We start from the raw sequence: 25,967 nt of genomic DNA, 5'->3' as shown, positions 1-25,967 counted from the left end.
CTGCCTTCTCAAATCCCCCTAGCTCATGAGTCGCACCCCCTAGTCTCAGAGCCCACAATTTTTGGCCCGTACGGTTAGGAATATTAATTTACACCAAAATCTACTGCATGATTAGACAGCATCCTTTGAAAATTATTATGGAGTTAATTCTATATGATGATCATGTGATACTACCAACTTTCCTCTTTTACCTAATTTTGTGACGTCAATCACTTGCTATATAACAGATTGGAGGGCTAAACACCAATTTGCTTTAGTGCATGTAGGTGTATGTGATCCGGCGCAAAAACCATCATGAAATGAAAATCTTTATTTTGTCTCTAGATAATTACAGCCACATAACTTGGTTTATCAAAAGGAAATCTAAAAAGTTAGTGATCCCGGCTCGGTGAGTCCTTTCTTCCGTGATGAACTGTTGGCACCAGTCCTACATTTTGTCTCTGTGGATCGAGGAAAAAGGGGGCTCAGCGGGAAGAGGGTTGTACCATGAATATTTATGTATTTTACAAATCCAGAAATCTTATGGAGAATGAAAGACTATTGGAGAGGACAAATTAAACTTCGTTGGAGAGGGCTTAATAAAATATTCTCTAATTCCTCTATTATTCATAAGAAGAGAAGAGATTTGAGGTTTGAGGTGATCTGTTGCTCTAAAGTGTTTGTCGTCAAAAAGGCTATTGGAGGCGTATTCAATGTGTTTCGATGGTAGGTTTCATCATTTGATATATAAGTCTAGATTATTGGAGCTCATGGAGAGTTGTTTATTGTGGCGGTTGTGTAGCCAAGCTTGTAGAAGTAATCTCTTAATTCATTGTAATCCGTCATATTGATAATATTAGGAAATTATATATTATGTATATAGTATAATTTAAATAATAGAATATTTCTAAAATATCGGATAGGAATGTATAATTGTCCGTGACTACCAAAGGGCCGGTGCAATTTACTCTAAAGAAAACTGCGATACCAATTTATTGGTTTGACCGGTTCTCCTGCAAATAGTTTCAGCTTTTAAATATGAATCCATGGATCCAACGTCAGGCCCGTTCTGCCACAATCACTATTCTATTTCGTTTACTTGCACGTAGTAACCGGTCCAAGAAGAATCAGTTCTGTCCGTACTAAGTCCACGGGCCGGCACGTGTTGTCGGGGAGAAAGAAAATAGAAAAAACTTCAAATAAACCCAGCTGACAATTCACAACAACTGTAATGATGAGATACGGATGTGACAACAAATTTTGTGACGAGGTGGATGTTTCCTCGGAGAAAAAAATAAGTAATGAGAAGAAAACTTCACGAGGCGTACGTAAAGCCAAAAACTATATACTACACGTACTCTACACGTACGTAGGCCCCTAGTGTTTTTTTTTTTTTTTACTTAAATCCCTAGTGACCCATTGGGGACCATAATCCCCTCCATCAAACCCTAGTCTCCTCATAGCCCCTTTGATTCCCCTTTTCCCCTCGATCCCTCCACGCTCTTCTCCAGACCTCATCCATCTAAACTCTAAAGTTCTATCGTTGTTGGGCCAACCTGAAATCATCATTGATTTGTCAATTTCTTTTGGATTTTTTTTTTATTTTGGATACTAAAGTGAGGAATTTGAATAATGGAATCTGGTCATGGTTGTAGGATCCTAAAATCTTTGATGCATAGCTGTGTCCTGCTAGGAGGATAATTGGAATATTATATATTTGTATGATTAATCAATCAGTTGCATTTGTTAAAAAAAGAAAAAAAAAGGCTTGCAGTTCTCTCTTTAAACCACCTTGCTAGTAGAAATGGAATATCTCTATACGCTAACTAGTCTATCACTCCAATAAATAGGCCTAGTACTTAACCCAGACCTGATCGAAACTTGAATATGGATAGGTTAGATATCTAATCAAGCATGTTAAACTTTTAGACTGGATACATGTCCGAACAGTATAAAATAGCTGATTGATTACATACTTACTAATATACACACATAAATACATAAATATATGTATAAATTAACCTTCTTCATAATACATAGTCCTTTTCCTTTTGGAAGAGATTGGGCAAAAGCCCCAACAGATTCATTGCCATAAGAGTAGATATTTTTATCGATCCATCCTCTTTTATACTTGCAATCAACCATGATAGTGAAGATAAGTTTGCTTGGTTCAAGGAGGAGGCTCTAGGTATCAAAAGATACTGGTGTTGCCACTAGAATAAGAGGTGATTTCCTACGAACTACCAAACCAAATTGCTCTTCCATGTCAATATTTTCTTTGTTCATTCCACTAGGCAAGTCCCAATCAAACCTATAGAGAAGATTGGCAAGTGCAAGCTCTACGGAAACCACACCCAATGACATTCCTGGGCACATCCTCCGGCCACTCCCGAAAGGTATGAATTGGAAATGTTGCCCTTTGAAATTGATATCATTACCCTCGAACCTTTCGGGGATAAAGGCTTCTGGATCTTGCCAATATCGAGGATCCCTGCTAATAGCCCATGCATTTATGTACACCCTTGCCTTCTTAGGAATGTTACATCCATTGATCTTGCAATCTTGCATGCATTCTCGAGGGGGTAGCAACGGAGCGGGGGGGTGCAACCGAAGAACTTCCTTAATTACGAGCTTGAGATAATGAAGTTGTTGAATATCACCCTCTTCCACCTTTCCTTTATTTCCAAGGAGTCCTCGAACTGCATCTTGTGCTTTCTTCATAACTGTTAAGTTCCTCATAAGCTCAGTCATTCCTGATTCTAAGATAGATGCAGAGGTGTCTGATCCACCAATAAACACATTCTGCCAAATATAGAAGTGATTATCAGATCAAATATAAAATAATTTTTTGAATTTTTTTAAAGAAATCAATATAGCATGATTTCTCTACTGTAAATATATTTATATGGACAATGTAGAAACAAGCATGTATATTTACCGTAGTTATATAGTGTTTATGTGTAAGAGAGGAAAATAAAAGCATTTAGAATAGGACAAATTATTTATGCATCATTATTAACTACATGGTGCAGAATTTGTACGTAGTGCACGTCTTACAAAAGCAATCAAAAGTATGAGATAGGGAGCTGAACTAGTTTTTCCCCATATAATCCCTTCTATTAATCCCCTCTAGGGACCACACCTTGCATGGCCCACTCGGAAGTTGCCAAATGGTTAGCATGTGCGCTTCTGTGCTGACTTTTGGATCTCCAAGCCAAAAGCTAACCTGATTTTTTTGCTGATATAATCTTACCTGGTTCTGTACGGAGAGCTTCGCTCACATGAGTATCACTACATGACCCCAAGAGTATTCTTATCCTCTCCGGTTGGTAAGGAGATGAGATAAGTCTAGTCTTATCAACTCAGGCCATCCAAGGGATGATGATGGAGAGCCCATGCATTCAAAGCATGGTCCCATTGATATGTCAAACTATCTCTCTCTCTCCTGTGAAGCATGAAATAGTGAGGATTTACAGGGCAAGTAATTGCATATATGAATTACACCACATCCAAGGCGGAGAAGTCTTTGATGACTAAGTCTTCGATCCATATTTGATTATAACATCCTTTGGCTTGATACTCGTCTAATCAATTGATGGTCCAATGTTTCACATCATGGACTTATTGGCATTAATAAGTGCAACCATAATGACTCCCAAAATGGGAACAAAGCACCATATATGATGACGATGACCGTTCCAATTTTATCGGATGTCTCGAGGAGACGCTATATACAGTTATAAACACTAGATGCATGATCAACTGCTGTAATCGAATGATCTGATGTGCTTCTGGCTTAACATGCCTCAGTTGATACGGAATGATCCATCACTAGGTTTTGAAAAACAAAGATTCTACCAATATATGTGACTCCCACAAGGCTTATTTCATTATAATTTTAATTAATATATGATTTATAGAGGTTGTTGTTGATGATGTTATTACTATTACAATTATGTTCCAATTTTATCGGATGTCTCAAAGATGATAGCATAATTGTATAATTCCTCTGCACATGTAGGTTGATAAAATAACTCGTAGCACTCTAACAAAGTAAAGGAAGAAGTGAGGCAAAGATACTAACCATGGCGATGCCTTTGATATGATCCCTGGTGAGGGGGAACCCAAGGCTTAAATCCTTCTGAAGCCCGAGGAGAACACCAATGAAGTCATCTCGGCTTCCTCCACCATGGATGTGCTTTTCGATCTCCTCCTCAAGAAGCTCATCCATGGCATGGAAGCTCCTCTTGAGCCTCGCTCTCGTCCCGGTGAGCACATCCAACCACTCCATCGAAGGAAAGAAGTCCCCTAAAAAAAAACCTCCCAGTAAAGACATCATCTCATTTAGGAGAGAATGGTATTTGCTGCTCGTGCAGTCACCATCACCCGAAATCCTCCTGCCGAAGATTTCTCGAGTAGTGATATTGTTAAAGAGGCAGAAAGACATCTCACTAAGATTCACAGGACCACTCGAGGATTGCGTTAACAGAGTTTGTACTAGGGTGTTCACTTCTTCCTCCCTTATGGACTGAAAGGCTTGCACCCTCTTTGCACTGAAGACTTCTAACATGCTAATCCTCCTCAGTTGTCTCCACTGCTCGCTGTAGGGTGACAATCCCATGTCCCGTCCACCATAAGAGAATCGCTTGAAGGCGACGAGGGGAGGCCTGGTGCAAAACACGAGATCTTGGGTCTTCAGAATCTCGGAGGCCATCTCCCGTGAGGATACGATGATGGTTGGTATGAAACCAAGCTTTAGGCTCATGAGGGAACCATACTTCTCCGAGAGTAGCCGGAGCGAGCGGTGTGGATGCTCACCCAACTGATGAACATTGCCGATGTTTGGGAGCCTTAACGGGCCAGGAGGCAGCCTCCGGCTCGGCCAGGCGGCCTTGACGCATAGGAATACAGCTATTGGGAATAAGAGGAGACAAGAGTAAGCTAAGAGAGTAAGCAAGGACTCCATTCTGTTGAATGTCTTGTTTAGTCTTGGGAGGTGAGCTATCTCTTCCTCGTATTTATAGCGAGTAGCGACCCTTCGAGAGTTTGTGAGGTCTAGAGACACCCACAGACAGCTTCTCCCGACTTAAACACGAACCATGGTTAACCCTGGTTTAAGGGGGGTAAAAAATCTGATGAAACCCTGGTTTATTCGATCGCCCTATTCCTCGTTCGTCCCAAACACTGATATGATGCAGCCAAGTCTATAGGTGATGCGGATAATTTCTTGTATGGGCCCGGGAGGGGATGCCAATTCCCGATTTTGTTGCGTGACTTCGGTGTCCGCCCACTACCGCTTTCAAGAGGCGGCTACGGTGCGGGGAGTGGTATATGTTCTCTTGCGTGCGCCAGCCATTTGTTGTATACGGCAACGAACAGAACTCTCGATGATCTGTTGGGCAAGAGCCACGTGCACATGCTCCAAAGAAAATGACAAAGCAATGCTAATCAATCATATCATAAATGCGTTTTCTATGAGTTTCAATACAACTTATATTTTCGAGTATCAAATCATATCCATTTGAGATAAGAAAAGCTCTATAGAACTAAACTCAAAGTATAAGCCATTATATAACTAAGGCAAGTAAGTTAACACAAGAAGGTTCATCAAAATCAATCTATTTTTTCTAATTTGCAGATTCAAATTCCTTCATTCATTTTTAAGAATTTATTTAAGTTGAATTATGCTTCTTTCAAATAATCATAGTTATGACCAAATTTTCAACTTTAGAATCACTTGTTCATTTTTAGAAACTTATCTTCTTCTATCTTAGGGTTTTGTTTCTTTTATATATGCATGAATTAATTTTTAGCTTTTATAATAATTTCAAGCTTTAAAACAAAATATCCTAGTGTTGATTTAAATCAAGTTTTAGATTTGGGTATCCAAATTTTCTTAAATCCTAGTTGACAAGTAATTATTGTTTCTTTAGGAACTCAAATTTTCTTAATTCCTCTAGTCATATTGTTTTTAAATAGACATGAATGTGCCAAGTGTCCCTTGCTTCTATAGTAATTATATTTTATGAAGACATGATTAGAATTAGTAACTATTGTATCTAAATTCTTTTCTATTTGTGTGAATTTTGAAGTCTTAGCATTTAAATCTTCTACCTTTTAACTCTAGATCATTATTCTCCATAATTAATTGATCCTTTTGTTTTGAAAATAATTCTTTTTGTTCAGATAGTTTAGAGTTTATTTTCCTAAGTTCTTTATTCTTCATTTCTGATTGTTTTAGTTCATAATATAGAGCTTCATCTTGTAATTCATCTATAGTAAAATCAAGAAGGGCTTTAGGTTTTACCTTATCATCATGTGCCGTAAGGCACAAGTTGTTTACCTCAATTTCTTCTTCTTTGGAGCTAAATTCTTCATTGTCGCTCCAAGTTTTCAACTTTTTTTTCTTATTCTTGCTTGGCTACCCCTTGGCCAAGGCTTTCTTTCTTCTCATACCTTTCTTCTTTCTTTCTTTGTTCAGCTCTCCCTCAGCTGAAGCTTTTCTTCTTTCTTGTTTCTTCTTTTTCTTCATTTTCAGAAAGTTCTTGATTTTCTTGGTGATTGATGATAAGTCTTTGTCTTCATCACCGGATTCTTCATTTTTTGAGCTTTCTTCCTGATTGGAGGACTTGAATGCCGAGTATCTCTTGCCTCCATTGCTATCCTCTTCTTGGGTCATCATGCTCATCTCATGGGTCATGAGAGAACCCAAGAGCTCATCTAAGGATAGCTTGTTTAGATCTTTAGCCTCTTGAATGGTTGTCACCTTTGCAAGACTTAGGCAACGATTTAAGTACCTTTGTCACAAGATCAGCATTAGTACATGGTTTTTCTAAAGAATTCAAATCATTAATGATAATGAAAACCTTGAAAACATTTCAGAAATAGATTCATAAGATTGCATTTTAAACATTTCAAAATCTTGTGTTAACAAATTAATTTTTGTTTCTTTGATATTAAATCATTTCTAATTTGTCTCAAATTTCTTTAGCAGAAGAGCATATAGAGATTTTGTTAAATTCATTTTCACTAAGAGCACAATAAAGTATATTCATAGCTATAGCATTTGATTGAACTACTTTCTTTTCATTTTTAGTGTTAGTGAGTGTGTGTGGACCATGTACTTTGAGATTTCATAAATCATAGCTTTGTGCTTGGATAAAAATTTTCATTCTAATCTTTCAAAGACTATAGTTCAATCCAGCAAACAGTGGGGGTCTACTTTCAGATTGACCTTCGACCATTAAAGTTCCTACAGGGGCTGCCATAGATCTTTGGCTTTAAATGGTTAAGTCTACAAAAGTTACAAAGAACCTTGCTCTGATACCAATTGTTGCCTAGAAGATGCAGCCCAAGAGGGGGGGGTGATGATGCCGCACCAATTCTGGAGGAAAACTTCAGTGGGATTTTAAATCAGAACAGAAGAAGAGGGAGAAGAGAAAGAGGAGGAGGAGGAGAAGAGGAAGAAGAGAAGAAGAGAGGAGGAGAATAGGTGGGGAGAAAATTTCTTAATTCTTCATTAAACCCTAATCATGAAAATAGTTCCCTATATATAGGGCCCAAATACACAATTTGCATAAACCCCCTTACACAGAAATAAATCCTAATAAACCCACAAATAACATAAATAAACCACAAATAAGCCCTAAAATGCAAATAAGCCCAGAAATAAAATAAACCACAAATAAACCCTAGAATGCAAATAAGCCCAGAAATAAAATAATAAAATAAATATGCAAATAAACGGGTCTGACTCAATCCGGGGGCTCAGGATCATCTGGATGAAGGGCTCTGATGTCCCCATCAACTCCTCCCGGGTGAAAAAAACTCGACCCCGTCGAGTACAGGTCTGGCCGACTGTCGTACTGCTCCAGAAGATCGGAGTCAAGGCGATGCAACTGTGCTCTGAAAATCCACGTCACATCAGACTTTGGTCGACCTTTCCACCGAACAAGGTAACGTTGGTAACCACCGTTCCTGGTTGAAATAACCTGCTCATCCAATATATGTTCTATTTGTTCTCTGCGTGCATGAACTTTGGGAAGTGGTGGCTCAACAGCAGGTAATTGGTCAGGGTGTCCAACATGGGCAGGTATATCAATAAAGGGGTCAGAAGGCATGAATATTATCTTTTTGTATGGGACCAAATCTTCAATATTAAATGTCGCACTAATCCCATAGTCATCAGGAAGATCCACAACATATACATTCGAACTGATTTTCTTTAAGATTTTGAACGGTTCTGCACTACAAGTTTGCAATTTCTTAAACGTATCTGAAGAAAATCGTTCAAGCCTAATTCTTATCATGACGTAATCTTTTTCACTTAACTCTTTATAACGTCTATGTAAATCAGCAAGAAATTTATATTTTAAGTTATTAAAATGACTACAATTGCTGATTTCTTGATGCAATGAATGTGGATGTGAAGCAATTGATTGCGCAGACTCAAAGACTCTATACTGATGAGACATGAAAAACAGGTCTATGGGTTGCCTAGGTTTATAATCATGCACCACTTCGAATGGATTTATGCCTATGGACTTATGAACCGAACTATTATATGCAAACTCAATTGTCGGTAAAATTAAATCCCAAGTCCTAGCATATGCATTTGGGTTGAGCCTATGATGTGGAAGGTTGGGCAGAAATACTCCGGGAACTAGATCAATTGCGTGTTGGATATCACGCATCGGAGAAAGTGTATCCGGAAGATCATCAGGGACTACATCATTAAGCTCCTCTAGAAGGGAAACTACTATAGGAGATTGTTCAAGATTGGACTCCACATGGGTATCTTTAGCTACAAGTGCCAATTCAGGTGACTGACTCTCAATATCTGTCACTATCTCTTCCACAGTAGTGATGTGAAATGACTTGGTTGTACTTAGATCAATAATCTCCCTTTGGAAATCATTTTGGACAAAATCTAATTCTATAGGTTCGTCTTCAAAGTCTTCTTCATAGTCTTCTATATTTGGTTCATAAACTTCTTCGACATATTCGACCTCTTGGCTCCTAGCTTCTGGTTCAGTACTCAGGTAGGTCCTAATGGAACATTGGGATGCTATGTGGTCGAATTGTTGACATCTTGAACATTGAGTTTGGTGCCCAAGAACACGGGGAAGGATTACAGGTGGTGCAACCAAACTGATTTTAGGTTGGGCTGCAACAGGGATTGGCGGTGTAGGGGTCCTAGAATTTTGCATGAGCTCACGGATCTCTTGTGTGAATTCCTTGTATCCAGCCCGCATGGCAACGATCTGTTCCTTGATAGACCTCAAAATGTCGGAATTAATGGTAGTTACAGGGGTTTTAGGTTGACTGAAATAGTACTCCATATCACTACAGGTTGACATGCAATGATGACACTAGGTGATGATGTGAAATGCAGTGTCACTAATGAAACCCTAATAACTATGATGTAGGACCAAATTTGATGCAGGACAACCTACTAATGCACTCTATTATGATTTCAGAAATCAGCAAGTCTTCACAATAATAACTTAAAATTTAAATGTTGCTGATTTTTACTTCGGTTATTCAGAATTAAGGATTAAGATTATTCAATTTAAGAAATTAGATTGCAATCAAGTAGTACAGTTGTTCTGATCCTAAATCAATTTGATCGAATAATGTTGAGAAACGTCCTGTTACTAGGGTGTGCTAATTTAATGTCAAGATTTAAAGGGTAATAGGACGGGTTCAGAAGTGAAAGGTTCAATGTTCTGAATTATAACAGTAATATAAGTTTTCAAAATGTGGCTATCATGCAAGAGAACTAGAACATAATTAAATGAACAAGCCAGAAAAAGTAGAAACCTATCACCTGTGGCGGATGCAGTCAACTAGAATGGTGCGCTCGAGGTCTGGGGCGACGATCAGGAGCGAAGTGCAGCTGATGGGCTTGAAAAGAGAGGAGGGAGGGGTGATGTGGCCCCTGGAGAAGAAAAGGCCCGTTGAAAGGGGCTCTACAGTGGCTCGGCCTGCTGACTTGGGCTCGTGAGAGAGAGTTGGGGCAGGCTCCTGCTGCGTGGGCCTGGGGTCGGTCCGTGTTGACTTTAGAAGGTGGGTGGGAGGCGCGTGGGTTCGGCCAGATAGGAAGGGGTTTGAGGGGAAGAGGGGCGGCGGAAGGTGACAGGGGTTCGGGATGGGGACGGCCGGCGGCGGAGCAGAGGAAGCGGCAGGCGGGTGGCGGCGGTCTGGTGCAGCGGCAAACGGAGGGGAAGCCAGAGGCGGCGAGGGGCTTTGGTGGAGGGGACGGCGATGGGAGTTCGGAAGATGGCGGCGAGGTGGAGGCAGCAGTGGGCGGCGTGCGATCGGAGAAGAAGCGGTGGGGGTGGCGAAGGCGGCCAGGCGGAGCGGCGTGGTGGAAAAAAAAACTCGGACCGGCGGTTGCGAGGGCGGCAAGACGAAGGTGGCGTTGCGGTGGAACGGCGACGGCGGTCGCGGCAAGGACGGGCGGCGCTGCGGACGGCCGCGGTGACGAAGGCGGACGAAGGCGGTGGCAAGGCGGCGAGGCGGGCGGCGACGGCGGTGGCGAGGGTGCTCACGGCGAGGAAGATGAACAGGTACCTTTTTTTTTTCTTTTTTTTTTGGCACGCACGTGCGGTCACGTGCGGAGCTTTTTTTTTTTTTTTTTTTTTGGAACGGACCCGGGCTAGCGGGTTTTCGGGTTTGGGATCTTACCTGTGAAGCGCAGTCCGTCTTCAACCTCCCGACGGTTCGGAAGGGCGTGCCGATCTTCGCGGCTGGGCCTGCGGGACGGGGCTGCGACAGCGGAAGAAGATGATGGGGAGGTGGGTTCGGCTCCTCTCCGCCGTGCTTCGCCCGCGGACGACGACGGAAGAACGTGGCGGCGCGCTCGACTGCGACAGTGGGGCGGGAAAAAAAAAAGGGGGGGCGTCGGGTTACACGGGATCGGGCGTATTCTTCTTCTTCTCGCGCCCGATCGCCGGCCTTCTTCCTCGGGTGTCGTCGGTTTGGGTTCCGATCGAGGCCAGGGAAGCGAGGAACCCCACCTCAGCCGGACGAGAGGGGCTTTGGATGGGGCGTCCAAACCCGTCTTCTTCTATTCTTTTGTTTTTTTGTTTTTTTTTTTGTGTGTCTTTCTTCTGTAAAGCCTGAGGCCCACAGGGTGGCCACAGCTAACAGTAAATGGTGTTTGTTGATGACGGACTCTGCTTTTGGCGGTGCCTTCCGTGGGGATGCGGCGGCCTGCGAGGTGGGGGAGGCAGCGGCGGCGACTGAGGGCGGCGGCGGGCTCAGGTGCGATGACGGGTGGGGAGGGTCTGGCGCAGGGGTTTCTCTCCTTCTATTCTTTGTGTGAGAACCGAGAGGGGGACGAGAAAAGGGGGGATCGAGGCTTTTGCAACAGGGGCAAAGCCGTGGCTCTGATACCAAGTTGATGCCGCACCAATTTTGGAGGAAAACTTCAGTGGGATTTTAAATCAGAACAGAAGAAGAGGGAGAAGAGAAAGAGGAGGAGGAGGAGAAGAGGAAGAAGAGAAGAAGAGAGGAGGAGAATAGGTGGGGAGAAAATTTCTTAATTCTTCATTAAACCCTAATCATGAAAATAGTTCCCTATATATAGGGCCCAAATACACAATTTGCATAAACCCCTTTACACAGAAATAAATCCTAATAAACCCACAAATAACACAAATAAACCACAAATAAGCCCTAAAATGCAAATAAGCCCAGAAATAAAATAAACCACAAATAAACCCTAGAATGCAAATAAGCCCAGAAATAAAATAATAAAATAAATATGCAAATAAACGGGTCTGACTCAATCCGGGGGCTCAAGATCATCTGGATGAAGGGCTCTGATGTCCCCATCAGGTGAATTGGATTTTTCAAAACTTTTTTTCTAAGTATAGCGAAATAAAACAATTCTTAAGTAAATAACTGAAGTATAAATGCAATAAACAAAGTAAGCAATGCACACACACAAACACAAAGGTTTTATAGTGGTTTGGTGCCATCCTGTACCTACATCCACTCTCCAAGACCTCTTGAAAATTTTCACTATAATCCTTTCTGATTATAGTGCGGTTGTTTTCCGAGTTCACAACCCAACTCGTTATTTTTTAGGGATCACAACGAACCCAGTTGGTTTCTTCCCAAAGGCTTACTAACTAAAATCTTTACACTGTTTGTTTTTTGGGCTCACAAACAACCTAGTTGGTTTTTTTCAAGGCACATCAACCAAAACCTTTTTTCTTATTGAATCCTCTTGATTCAACAACTTTCAATTTAAGTTTGGAAGAATCTTTACAAGTGTAAGAATGAAAGCAGTTACAGCAGTAATTAAAACAAAGTATTAAATGCTGTAACAAAAACAGAGCTCAAATAAATTGAACAATAAATGCAAGCTCTGAAGCTATTAAGAGGAGTAGTTGACTATGGATGAAGGGCCTTGAATGCAAGCTGCTAACTCTTCACTTGAATCACTGCTTTTGCTCTGACTGATTTTCTCACACAAAGATTTGGCTCTAAAACTCACTTGAGGATTTTGACTTGGGAAGCTTAGGTACTCTTGGATTTCTCTCTTTCTTTTGATAGGCTTTTTTCTCTTTTTGTTCTTGAGGTACTCCCATGTGTTTATAAGCTTTGGAGAACCTTGGAGACCCAAACTAGCCATCAGAAAGTGGAAAAGAGCTGTTGGAAAAGTTCTGAAAACTGGCCGTTGGAGGTGTCAGCAGACTTGGAGTCGACTCGGCCATTCTGGGGGACGGCTCGCCTGAGATAGGAGACGTCTCGTGCCTGTCTGGAGTCAGCTCGAGATCGGGCTCTTCAAAAATAACATTCTGTAATTCTTTACGGAAGACGGCTCGCGTAAGTTGGGAGTCAACTTGAGCTCGGGCTCTTCAAAATTGGGTTTCTGTCTTTTCCTATGGGAGTCAGCTCTGGGAATGTTGGAGTCAACTTGAGCTCTGTGCCAAAGTTACCATTTGGGCCAGAGTCGACTCGAGGCTTCCAGGAGTCGCTCCTTGACTATTCTTTTGGCTTTCTCTTTGAAAATCATCAGATCTCTTGCTATTCTTCCTACAAAATAACATTTTTCTTCCAATACAAAACATTAGTCATTATACCACAAAGTTTTGTGATCATCAAAATCAATTCTAGGGTCAACAGATTTGGACTCTTTGTCAGATGAACACACTAGAGCTTAAACGAAAGAAGTATATGAGGACCTATGCAAGCATATATTTAATCTCATATATACTATGTGCTTAAAAGATCTTGAGTACCTATACAAGGCCATCAACCAAAAATAACTCCTTCTAGCTAGCTTTTTTGGACGAGATGCAAGAGTTTTGCACCAATACTAGTCGAAAAAGTTCAAATAGTTAATGCAAGAGTGTATGCAAATAATTGAGGTCCAAGATAAGTATATCAAATTGAATTTTCATCATAACTGGTGCAATAGCCTAACCCAAGTAATATAAAAGTCAGCTCAAGAATCAGCCTCTCTGGAAACTTCACTCTTGGATTGTTACTCTTCCAAGATAGAGAACAGATTGTGAATTTTGTTGACGATCCAACTGTACAGCACTTATGCAGTAGACTTTTGGGACTTGCCGCACTTATTGACCAACTTATCATATATGGCAAACTCCTGCTGAAATCTTCTTCATAAAACAGATATTCTTTTGGAAAAGATTGGGCAACTAACAACAAGATTCATTAAGATAAAATATGTATCATTTGATGTCAATAATAAGTAGTCTATACATTCTAATTGTCAATATAATCAGCAATGACCGTCAAGATAGTGCATTTGGTGCAATGCCAAGGAAAGGATGTAAGTTGGTGTTGCCACAAGGAAAAGGTGAGTTACTATGAGTAACTAAACCAAGCTACTGGATCTATTAAAAAGGTGGAACATAATGAGGGTTTCTCATCCTCATCATTCTGCAAATTCCTCAAAGTTGATGGTCTCAAATGTCTGGTTTCTATTACCATATGGAAGCTGTAAATCCCTCAAAAGATTAAATCTTCCTTTGGTTATATGTCAAAATCATAAAAATACAAAAGAAAATTGGAAAAGGAAGACTTAGAAAGATTTTGAAGCATGAACTTTACATGGAGAAATAATTGAATCCATTGATCACATATCTAGCTATTAGGTGTCAAGTGTCAACTTATCAAACTCATACTAATAGAAATTCTATATTCCCTAAAAATATGTCATTATCCCTACTCTTTTAGAGCCTTTTGGCTGGAATGAAGGGATCAAAAATATATTCTCAAGGACATTAACCTAAGACTCGATCTACTAGTAGCATTTATTGCTGAAAAGAGAGAAATTCTCAAATCTTCAAAAGAACCAAACACTCCCAAAAACAAGATGTTCCAGATAGGATTGAGGTTGCATAACTGATAGTCCATACTCCGCTCTCAGAAAAACCTTATTTTTTGTTGGCCCAACTAGGCAACCCAAGAGGGGGGGGGGGGGGGGGGGGGGGGGGGGGGGGGGGGGGGGGGGCCCGAATTAGGTTTATAAACAAAAAAAATGAAGATAAAAATCAAGTATGCAAATGTATGCAAATTGCAAAAATAATGAAGAATTTCAAGCTTTATGCAAATTGAGAAATAGAGTGCTAGAGGTGAAATCTTATGTGTATGAGTATACTATGATAAACTTAAAACAAGATAAGCAAAGAAAATAGAGAAGAAATAAGACACCGAAATTTAAAGTGGTTCGGCCAATGCCTAGTCTACTACTCAAGGACCTCTCTTGATATTCACTATGCAATAGCTTCCAAGGTGCTTGTAACCTTTACAGAAAAATCTCTTCCCCTCAAAACTACTTTGTTTTGAGTCAAGAAGTCCACTGACTTCTTCCAAGAGATCTACTCGATCTCTCTCTCACAAAACCACGAAGGCTCTCTCACCTTCTCACAACAAATATGTGAGACACACTCAAGGTGTGTAATAACTCCCAAGGAGTTGGATTTACAAATGAAGCTCACAAAGAAAGAAAGAAGAGAGAAAGGAAGCTTGACGAATCAAAATCTTCTATTCTTCTCCAATATAGGTTGAACTAGAATGCTTTCTCTTGATTTTCCATTCAAACTCTATGAAACTCTCTCTTGCTGCAATATGAGATATGAACCTCCTTTTATAGGCTTGAGAAGCGATTTTTCTGTTTGAAATAATTTGAAGCTTTGGAAACCCTTTTTCAACACATTTAATATAGGCAGATTCGGTTCAGATTTGATTTTCTGCTTTACCGCACATTTTTGACAAATCAAAGGTTGAGTGGCTAGATACAAAGTTCTAACCTTTTAAATTATCTTTCCAACCTGACAAGAATCATCTCAAAAGGACATTTGGTTGAAAAGTTACAGCTAAAAGAGTAAACATATGTCAGCCTGAATTACAGTTATAGATAGACAGATTTCAAACCCTATTACTCATAGCTAACATTCAAATTTAAAAATATATTGAATATAAAAGTTTTAGATAAATAAGTCTTCTTTTTATATCAACAAGAATTGTATTAATATTATATCCAATAAACATTACGCCTTAAATACTAACACACGTTCAGAATTCCAACATCTGCCTTCAAAAAAAATCTCAATTTCTAATTTTCATTCGTTTGCTATAATCATAATAATGAACTAAATTTATTTATTTGTTATCATCAAAATCAAATAGTAAACCATTGAAACCATTGGGTTAACATTTCTATTTTAAGTTATGGAACCTCCCTTTAGGGGAGATTTGACTGTCATGGTGGATTGATATCGAGGTGCATCAGTGCTTCTTCGAGGAGACAAGGTAGATCGATGGATCGATCTTGGAGAGAGGATCGCAAATATCGATCCATTGGGGCAGGGGGTCAACCCTACTTGTCCCTATCCATCTCAGATAGCCTGATCTCCACTGCTGGTCTCCATCTCCGACGGTCCTCACCTGCTTATTAGTGTACCTGAAACCTCTTGATGGTGTGTTGGTATAGCGATGTTCAAGGGGCTTCCCTTCGGTTCCGTTCCTACTCCCCCACCCCCACCCCCTCTGATGTTGCTATAAGTGCAAATACCATTGCACTAGGGATCAAACATCCCCATCCATTTCCAAGCAAGGACCCTAAGATATAAATAGGGGATTGTCGTTTTTGTAAAATTTCTTTCTCCATTTTTTTTTTCCGTAAAGAATGAATATACATTTATAGAGATACAAGAGAAGCTATTTTAGGAAACTATTAATCCCAGCATAAAGGGATTCCTAAATCTAGTAATTCCATAAAGTATTTACAGCTACATTTAGCTATGAATTCCCGAATGAAGAAGTTTCTATATCTGTTTCTTCCATGTTCGGCTGATGGAGGGGCTCATACCCACGGTTAGGAATCCCCGAATGAAGGGATTCCTAAATAGGTTCTTTCCATTCTTGGCTGGTTGAGAGAGACTCACGCCAACACTCCCCCTCAAGTTGGTGTGTAGATATCTCTAACACCTAACTTGTCAAGTGCGTCATTGAAGTTTCGGCTGGAAACTGCCTTGGTAAGGATATCAGCTAATTGATTCCTCCGATTTGACGAAAGGGAACTGAATGATCTTCTCTTCTAGATTCTGTTTGATGAAATGTCGGTCTATCTCCACATGCTTGGTTCGATCATGTTGAATTGGGTTGTGAGATATGCTGATGGCCACTTTGTTATCACAGAATAAATTCATTGCAGAGTCAGGAGGAAAACCGACCTCTGTTAGCAACCCTCTAAGCCAAAGAAGCTCACATAATCCTTTTGCCATGCCTCGGAACTCGGCTTCAGTGCTGGATAAGGCTACCACCTTCTGCTTTTTACTCCTCCATGTAACTAAGTTTCCTCCTACAAATGTAAAGTAGCCCGAAGTAGACTTTCTATCCAGGATATTTCCAGCCCAGTCCGCATCCGTGTATCCTTCAATATTCAGATGAGTATTCTTGGAGAACAATAGTCCTTTTCCAGGTGATGACTTTAGATAGCGGAGAATTCGAATTACAGCATCCATATGGTCTTCACTTGGATTATGCATAAATTGGCTTACCACACTTACGGCGTAAGCAATGTCTGGACGAGTGTGAGACAAGTAAATGAGCTTCCCCACTAGTCTTTGATATCTCCCCTTATCGGCTGACACCTGGTCTGAATATTCTCCAAGCCTATGGTTCTGCACAATCGGTGTATTCGCAGGTTTACACTCTAGTAATCCCACTTCCGTCAATAAGTCTAGTACGTATTTTCTTTGAGAGAGGAAGATGCCTTTTCTTGACCTCGCTACCTCTATTCCCAGAAAATACTTAAGCCCTCCCAAGTTCTTCATTTCAAATTCAGCAGACAATTGTTTTTGTAGCTTTGAAATCTCATCAGTATCATCCCTAGTAATTATCATATCGTCCACATATACTTTTAGTGCTCTCACCTTGCTTTGTTGGTGTTTAAGGAAAGAGTATGGTCTGAGTTACTTTGGCGATAGCCATACTTCCTCATAGCTGAACTCAGTCGGCCAAACCATGCTCGTGGTGACTATTTTAGTCCATACAATGCCCTCTCCAATTTACAAACAATTTTGTTCCCAGTTGATCCTATATATCCTGGTGGAATATCCATGTATACCTCCTCCTCAAGGTTGTCGTGAAGGAAAGCATTCTTCATGTCAAGTTGTTGTAAAGGCCAGTCCAGATTTGCTGCAAGAGATAGTAAGACTCTAACAGTATTCAGTTTAGCTACTGGTGAGAAGGTTTCTGAGTAGTCTATGCCATATGTTTGAGTAAATCCCTTTGCCACAAGTCTCGCCTTGTATCGGTCAATTGATCCATCAGCCTTGTATTTTATAGAAAACACCATTTGCATCCCACTGATTTTTTTTTCCCGGTAACGGGACCAACTTCCAGGTATTATTTTCTTTAAAGCTTCTAGTTCTTCTTGCATTGCTTGTGCCCACTTAGGATTAGATAGCGCCTCTTCAACACTACTGGGAATATGGCAGGAGGAGAGTGTTTGAGTGAAAGTCTTGAGCGGCTTGGACAGACCTTGAGTAGATACATAATTTGCAATTGGGTATTTGGACTTCCTTCCTTCTTCATCTAGGCTATATCTACTTGGTGGTTTCCCACGATTGTATCTAAAAGGCAAAACAGAACTAGAAGAGGAATCCAAAAACATGAGTATGTAAAGGTGCAGATAACGGTGCAGTAGGGGTGCTTACCTCAGGCACATTCTCAGGAGGAAGAGGGTCTAGTGGCACTGATGAGGAGGGGGCTGAGGATACTCTGCTTCTTTATTTGAGGTTCTTCGGTCCTCAATTCGACATATTCAATCTCTGGTGGTGCCTCATGCGGTTCAACCTCTCTATTTCCAGTTCCATGCTCACCCACTGGGGCCATAAACCAATTTGTCTCTTCTACTTGAGTCTCCCCCTGAAGAGAGGAATTGGGTACTGGTGAAGAATAGAAATTCTCGGACTCAAGAAATGTAACGTCCATGGTGACATAGGTGCGTTTGGTAGTGGGGGTCATAGCACCGGAAGCCTTTTTTGTGTAAACCATAGCCCAAAATAAGCACCGAACAGCACACGGGTCTAGTTTGGTACGTTGATTCTTGTGGAGGTGGACAAAAGCAACACACCCGAAAATTCGAGGAGGAAACATCAAGATTGAAGGAAGAGATATATAGGTAGAGAGGATCTGTAAGGGGGTTTTAAAGTGTAGAACTTTAGATGGCATAACGGTTGATTAAGTATACAGTAGTAGCCACAGCATCCCCCCAATGGCAGTGCAGCACCATTGCACCAAGAAGCAGTGCACGGGATGTTTCCAAAATATGCCGATTTTTTCTCTCGGCGATACCATTTTGTTGAGGTGTTTGGGAGCATGAGGTCTCATGGAGGAGGCCATGATGGCGGAGATAGGCCTGAAATCTTTGATTGATGAATTCTCCACCATTATCGGAACGAAGAATTTTTATCTTGGAGGAGAATTGTGTCTGAACCATGACATGAAAGGCTTGAAAATAGTGAAGACTTCGTCTTTGTTTTAGCTGATATAGCCATGTCATTCGAGTACAATCATCGACAAAAATAACAAACCAACAATGACCAGAGGAAGTGGGTATCGGGGATGGTCCCCCACACATCGGAGTGTACCAAAGCAAATGGAGAGTTAGCTTTATTCAAGCTAACTGGATAAGAAACCCGTTGGCTTTTAGCCTTGATACATGTATCACATTTAAAGTCCACATGCTTCACATGAGAAAATAAAGATGGGAGTAGATGCTGAAGATAACCAAAAGATGGGTGCCTCAAGCGCCTATGCCATAGCCAAATCTGCCGTTCATGGCTACGAGTTTGATGGTGCGTATGATTAGCTCTGCCTGGACTGAAGTCATCAAGGTAGTAAGCCCCCCCCCCCCCCCCCCCCTCTTAGTACCACGCCCCAATAATCTCCTTGCTGAGAACATCCTGAAGAAGACAAAAGGTAAGAGTATATCAGCACAGCACAATTAAAATCTTCAGTAACTTGACTCACAGGGATCAACTTGTTGGAAAGAGATGGAACAAGAAGTGTGTGAGCTAGAGAGAGAGAGGGAGATAGGGGTACGGTTCCAGCCTCGGTGACTGGGTACGTGGCCCCATTGGCATTGGCAATGCAGGTCCTCCGCGGCTGAGTTGTGTTTGAGAAGTCATTTGGATCAAATGTCATATGATCCGTCGCTCCGAAGTCAATAATCCAAGCATCATTATGCCGAGTAGTAGAGTTGCAAAAACCTGACCACAATTACCTTGATCTGGAGTTGAGGTAGACGGTTCTGTCATGGGAATAAGGGAGAGTTGATCTCCAGCTGTAGCCACCACTGCTCGACCTGGGATGTCTTTAGTTGCAGGAGTATCTTGGTTTTTTTGGGCTTGTAATTCGTGCCACCAAGTCTGGGTAACCATGCAATTTGAAACAAGTCTCCCGAGTATGTTTTGTACCCCACAGTGAGTGCACTTATTCCCATCAGAATGACCTTTGGATCTGGAGAAGATCCAGACTTTGTGACTAGCCAGGATTTCACGCCTTTGATGGCCATAACAGCACCACTCGCCACTTCTTCTGCTCCCGATATCATCACGATTGTCGGAGATCTTCCCTTCGAACGTGAGCATATGCCTGCTCAATTGAAGGGAAAGGTTTCAGCTGAAGGACATCACTCGAACATGATCCAATCGATCATTAGTCCGTCAAGAAAGATGTATACTCGCTCCTCCTGTAACATGGAGTTGTAGCTTTGTATGTCAACTACACATTTCATTGGGTTTGGTCGACGAAAATCGATCTCTCGCCACAAACCCTATAGATTGTTATAATATTTTTCTATAGATCCACCTGCTTGTTTCATTCGAGATACACGACGTCTGAGTTCGTATACCTGAGAGGTGTCCAATTCCATCAAAGTATGTAGTAGCAACAAATCCCATACCTGCTTAGCCGTTGGATAGCGAATAAAGTTCCACGACCAATGATTGGTCCATGGAATTGATCAACCAACCTTTCACTATGGCATTCTCAGTGCGCCACTTTACGAAGGATGGGTCGGATTCTGGGGGTTGGGGGTAATATGATAAGTGCTTAATAATTTATAATTTAGTTATCTTTCCATAGCACTTATCAATGTTCTTAAACTGATAAATATATATTTTACCATGAAATTGAATAAACATTGAAATAAATTTAAAATATGGTAAGAGGTAAATAATACTTTTCTTAAACAGACTCTGAATTTGTCTCTCTTCTGGTTGTGATCTTTCATGAAAACATATAAGGAGGAGATTGTGTTAACCCAGTTTAGTAACCTGATGGAGTTGTAATCAAGCTAAGGCTATGATTAAATAGGTTTTTGGTCCTGATTAGATAATTATTCTTGTATGAAGAAAAAGGTTTGATTAACCCTTTTTTATTAAGTCACGGTCCTGCTTTTAGTCTTGTCGAGTCCGGTCTGAAGCAGTTTAGCAAGAATTAAATTTTAAATGATATTGGGCTCGAGAATAAGTTCAAGCAAAGCAACGATCATGACCCACCTCAAACCCAAAGTCAATTTCCAACCAATTCCTTACCTGCCTTCATATAAAATTTATAATTTTAAAACAAAAAAGGAAGAAAGAAAATAATAAATGTAATAAAATAAATAAAAATAATTCGGGAAGAATTACTGGATTCACTGTTCATATGAACAGTGTCCCAGAAACACTATTCATTGAACACGTGTTAAAAAAATAAAATAAAATATATAAACCCCACTGTTCTATCTCTCTCCCGCTCCCCGCAGTGTATCACGGGGTCGAGATGACGTCGCCTGAGAGACCCTCCACGCAATCCTCCACGCAGTGCAGCCAGCCTCCCGTTCCTCCGCCTCTTTCTCCGCTGCATCCCCGCCTCCGCGTTGCCGTTCCGAGCGTCCGAGACAGGCTCCCAGCATATCACCCCACGGATCTGGCCATCTTCTTCTTCGGCTTCCTCTCAACCCCTCCGGCTCCTCCACTCATCCTGCAGCATCTCCTTCCTTCCAAAATCAGCAAGCCGTGATCTTCTTCTCCGCGCCCTAGCTCATTCCGCACGTCAACCTCCCGGAATCCCGCGGCCAGCTCCACTGATCCGGCCGTCTGCAATCAAACCGGCACCCCAGCAATCACACCGTCCTCCTTCCGGATCGGCGCCCGTCTGCAGCTCTTCCCCAATTCCAGCATCCGCGAGCAATCATCCCATGCATCACCGGCAGACCAGCTCTCTTCCAGATTTGAAATCCCAAGCATCCGCCTCACAGATCGCATCTGTTTCCCCTCCTCTCCACGGCTTGCTGGCTGATATGATGAGGGGATCTATATAAGGAGCTGGGGGGCGGGGTGGCAAGGGGAGGCGACGGTGGGAAGAATAGAGGAGGAACCCCTGTTTCGGTGAAGAAAAAGAAGAAGAAAGCCGAGGAACCAGAGAAAGAAATAAAAAAAGAGAGAGGGGGGGAAGAGAATATTTTGTGATATTTGGGAATAATGGGAGGTGAAGGCTTTCATTTGAAGATGGAAGGTCGTCCGGAAGCCATGCTCGGCTAAACGTCCAATTTAGGGCTGGATGAAGCCCTAGCAATGTATCAAGGCAATTGGGTAGTTTTTACTTTTTTATTATCTTGGAGCTTGTTTTAAAATTCTTATTTTTCAATAAAATGCATTTCTTTATGATATTTTAAACTTTGAGTCAATGCTTATTTGTCCCCACTAATATATGTTTCCTATAGTAGTCCTACAGATGATCCATGGCCTAGAAAGAATAAGTGTGCTGCTCCAAGATTACATACTTAGGTACGACACTTCATGCTACAACCGAAGATGGATCTTCCTAAACACTCTTTATGATTTTATTTTAAAAGGCTTGGTGAGCCCAATTTGTATGCCTCTCCAAAAGATCAAAAATATCAAGAAGCACAGTCCTTGGATGCTAATACTATGTGAGTGGAATTCCAAACCCTAGATCTATTTACTCTGATAAATTTCAATTCGCACTTCCATAGTTTATATTTAGTTAAATCCAATTAGCAAATTCCTTCTTCTTGATTTTTTTTTTATAAAAAAATAACTTATTCCTTCAATCCTGTGGACGCGACATCCGTAATCACTAATCCTACAGGACAGCGTGCATATCTGCATGGTTTATTTTTAAAATGAAGAACCGATCAATTTTGGCGTCGTTGCCGGGGATTGCTAGCATAGTTATTTTCCTATCATTAAAAAAAATAATTAAAAAATTCCACATATATATATCTAAAAAATAAAAATTATTTTCTATTATGTTTACTTTCTTATCTCCTCTTTCTCTCTCACTAATTTTTATTTTTTTTTTTATACTATTTGTTCAGGAATCGAGAAAAAAATCTGGGATGATCAAAAGAAGAATTGCTGGAAAAGGAATGCTGTAGAGGTTGCCTAAATTTTTTTTAAATTGCTGGGGAAATTTTCTTTGGTAACCTCTAAACCTTTCTGTTTAAATTGATTATTAGCTTAACATTTTGTGGTGATTGTTTAATTTAATTTCAGCAAAATGTGAATGCAGTCTGATACACATACACCAATAATCTGCACTTAGTAAGGGCAATCACCCCAACAAGATAAGAGCCGAATTTCATCACCGGACTCTGCCCAACTAGGTGAACTCCAATCTCACATAGGTCACTTTAATTAAAATCAATTAGATGTGGCTCCTAGGACATTCGAGCTCAATAGGACGAAGATCACCGAAAGTTGCACCAATTTCGCTCTATGGCTTAGTTGATGTCTAGGCAAGCTTTGTCCCTATAAGGAAGACAGTTCATCTGTTCGAGGCAAGTGGGTTTTAAGTGGGACTTTGCGAACGCATTGGACCCCTCCACTTACCTGGGAGCTTACCTGGTCACTCAGTTCATTAAACAGATTGGAGGCTAGGTGCCCTCTTCAAACCAGTTAGGAGCTGCTAGTGATTTAGGGCAAATACAAGGATTAATGTAATTTTTTATTTTATTTGCATGCTTGACTGATCAGACTAGTGTATACAAGGAAGTCGTTCTAGAGTAGTGACCTATTATCTTTTGACCGTGAAATAGAACGGACCCTTAGGAATATTCGAGCTGAGATCAGAACATTAAAATCATCCCCACCTCCTGAGATGGCTGAAGAACAACCCAAACTCCTGATGAGTACTTTACTCCCACCATTACACTTCCCATCTGCATTCGATACCTGAAGTAGCAGCTGTACAAAATGAAATAAAGTCTAGTGTGATCCAAATGCCCCATCTTTTTATGGGCTACCAATGAAGACCCATATAAACACCTAGATGAATTTTTTGAGATTGCACCACTGTCAAGATTCAGAACTTCACTGATGATGCTCTGAACTTAGATTATTCCCCTTCTCCCTTAAAGAAGAGCCAAACAATGCTGAATTCTTAGAAGCTAACTCGATCGTTCTTGGGATCAAATGCAACAAGAATTTCTTAAAAAATACTTTCCATAGGAAGAACGAACCAGTTAGACGTGCCATTACAAGCTTCTCCCAAACCGAGGGAGAAGAATTTCATGAAACTTGGAGAGATTTCGGGACCTAATCCATAAATGCCCACATCATCAAATACCTAAATGGCAGTTAGTGCAATGTTTCTATGAGGATTGACTGAACGAAACCGTCAGATGATCGATGCTGCATGCGGGGGGACTTTTATGCTTCAAAATGAGCATGAAGCATGGCAATTATTTGAAAATCTTAATGAAAACTCCCTCCACCATGCTTCTGTTCTCGTCAAGCACCCCCGAGTTCTCAAAGAAAAGGGACCATTTGTGAAATAAGTCATTCTATGGACCTGTCTAGCAAGGTAGATGCATTGTCCCATAAGATTGACCAACTGATGATAGGTGGGCATTTCATTAACTCTTCCCAAGCACAAGTGTGTACTATCTGTTCTAGCCCATCCCACCCTATTCATGAGTGCCCTCAGCGCCCCAATTCCCAACTCGTGCAAGAACACATCAATGCTGCTCAAACACAGCCCAGACCGGGTAATGACCCATTTTCCAATACATATAACCCGGATGGCGGAATCATCCAAACTTTTCTTGGAAGCAGCAAGCTTCGAATACTGCCCAACCCTACTCCTAAAATTTTCAAACCCCACAAAATATTCATCCCTACCGTCCCTCGACTCAATTTCAACACACTCCTCCTCCACCCCAAAGAAACACAGCTTTGAGGAGAAAGTGTTGAACGCCCTTCAAGGTTTGGAAACCATTACACAATTGGTGCACTCTCACACGCAATCAATCGCCAAGCTAGAATTCCAAATGGGGCAACTAGCTAATGCACTGAACAAGCGAGAGGAAGAAAGCTTCCAAGCCAACACTAAGTAATCCTAGGGGACAATACATGCTCAAGAAAATCAACTAAATACAATTCATCATGAACAAGCCAATGCTTTGACTACCCTAAGGAGTGGACGTGTAGTAGACAATAAGATTGGGGAGGATAACAATAAGGAAGGTGAAGAAGAGGATAAAAATGTGTCAAATGAAAATCTAAAAACTTCTTCTTCTTCTTCAGCTAGTCCACCTTCTGCCAAAACTCACATCCCAAAGGCCCCATTTCTGAAGCTCTTAATTCACCCTCTCCCTTTGGCAAAAAAGGAACTTCACTAGAGAAGATGATGGAGGTTTTCAAACAAGTTAAAATCAACCTTCCGCTTCTTGATGCTATTAGACAAGTTCCCTCCTATGCCAAATTTCTCAAAGACCTTTGTACCCAAAAGCGAAAATCTAGGACACATGTGCCTAGAAAGGTCTTCCTAACTGAGCAAGTGAGTTCTATTCTCCAACACAACACTCCTCCGAAATTCAAAGATCCTGGTGCTCCCACCATCTCCTGTGTCTTAGGAAATAATTTCATTGATCTAGCACTCTTAGATCTAGGGGCAAGTGTCAACCTTTTACCTTATTCAGTTTATGAGAAACTTGGGTTAGGTGAGTTAAAACCAACCTCGGTATCCCTTCAATTGGCTGATCGATCTGTAAAAACACCACGTGGGATAATTGAAGATGTTCTTGTCAAGGTAGACAAATTCTATTTTTCAGTAGATTTCATCGTCCTTGATATGGAACATGAACCTAATCCTAAGAAACAAATCTCCGTGATCCTTGGGCGCCCCTTTTTAGCAACAGCCAATGCGTGCATCAATTGTAGAACGGGGTAATGAACATATCATTTGGAAACATGAAGGTAAAATTAAATGTGTTCAATGCGGCCGACCAACCCGCGAGGGAAGTTGAGTGTTTTATAATAGACAAAATAGATGACCTCATGAAGGAGATGCAAAAACTACCTCACTGTGTCTGGCTGAAGACAAATAAACTTAGCCTTGTTGGGAGGCAACCCAATTCTCTTAGATTTTTTTTAACATTGAGGACAATGTTAGGTTTAGGTTTGGGGGTTATGTTTAAGTAT

The 25,967-nt window shown here is 41.0% G+C and overlaps 1 protein-coding gene across 1 annotated transcript; it reads right to left on the bottom strand.

The window, feature by feature from the left end:
• Positions 1–1,918: 1,918 nt before the first annotated feature.
• LOC120110237 (cytochrome P450 71A1-like) lies at positions 1,919–4,954 on the bottom strand. The gene is made up of 2 exons (XM_039124641.1): positions 4,064–4,954; positions 1,919–2,781 (listed from the first exon to the last, which is right to left on the bottom strand). Exons 1-2 carry the CDS (start codon positions 4,943–4,945, stop codon positions 2,164–2,166), a joined length of 1,500 nt encoding a protein of 499 aa, XP_038980569.1. The 5' UTR covers positions 4,946–4,954; the 3' UTR covers positions 1,919–2,163.
• Positions 4,955–25,967: the final 21,013 nt, after the last annotated feature.

The sequence above is a fragment of the Phoenix dactylifera genome, chromosome 3 (assembly GCF_009389715.1).
Source record: "Phoenix dactylifera cultivar Barhee BC4 chromosome 3, palm_55x_up_171113_PBpolish2nd_filt_p, whole genome shotgun sequence".
Classification (NCBI taxonomy): Eukaryota; Viridiplantae; Streptophyta; class Magnoliopsida; order Arecales; family Arecaceae; genus Phoenix; species Phoenix dactylifera.
The sequence above is the reverse complement of the archived record's forward strand: the minus strand, read 5'-3'. Positions and strand labels throughout refer to the sequence as shown.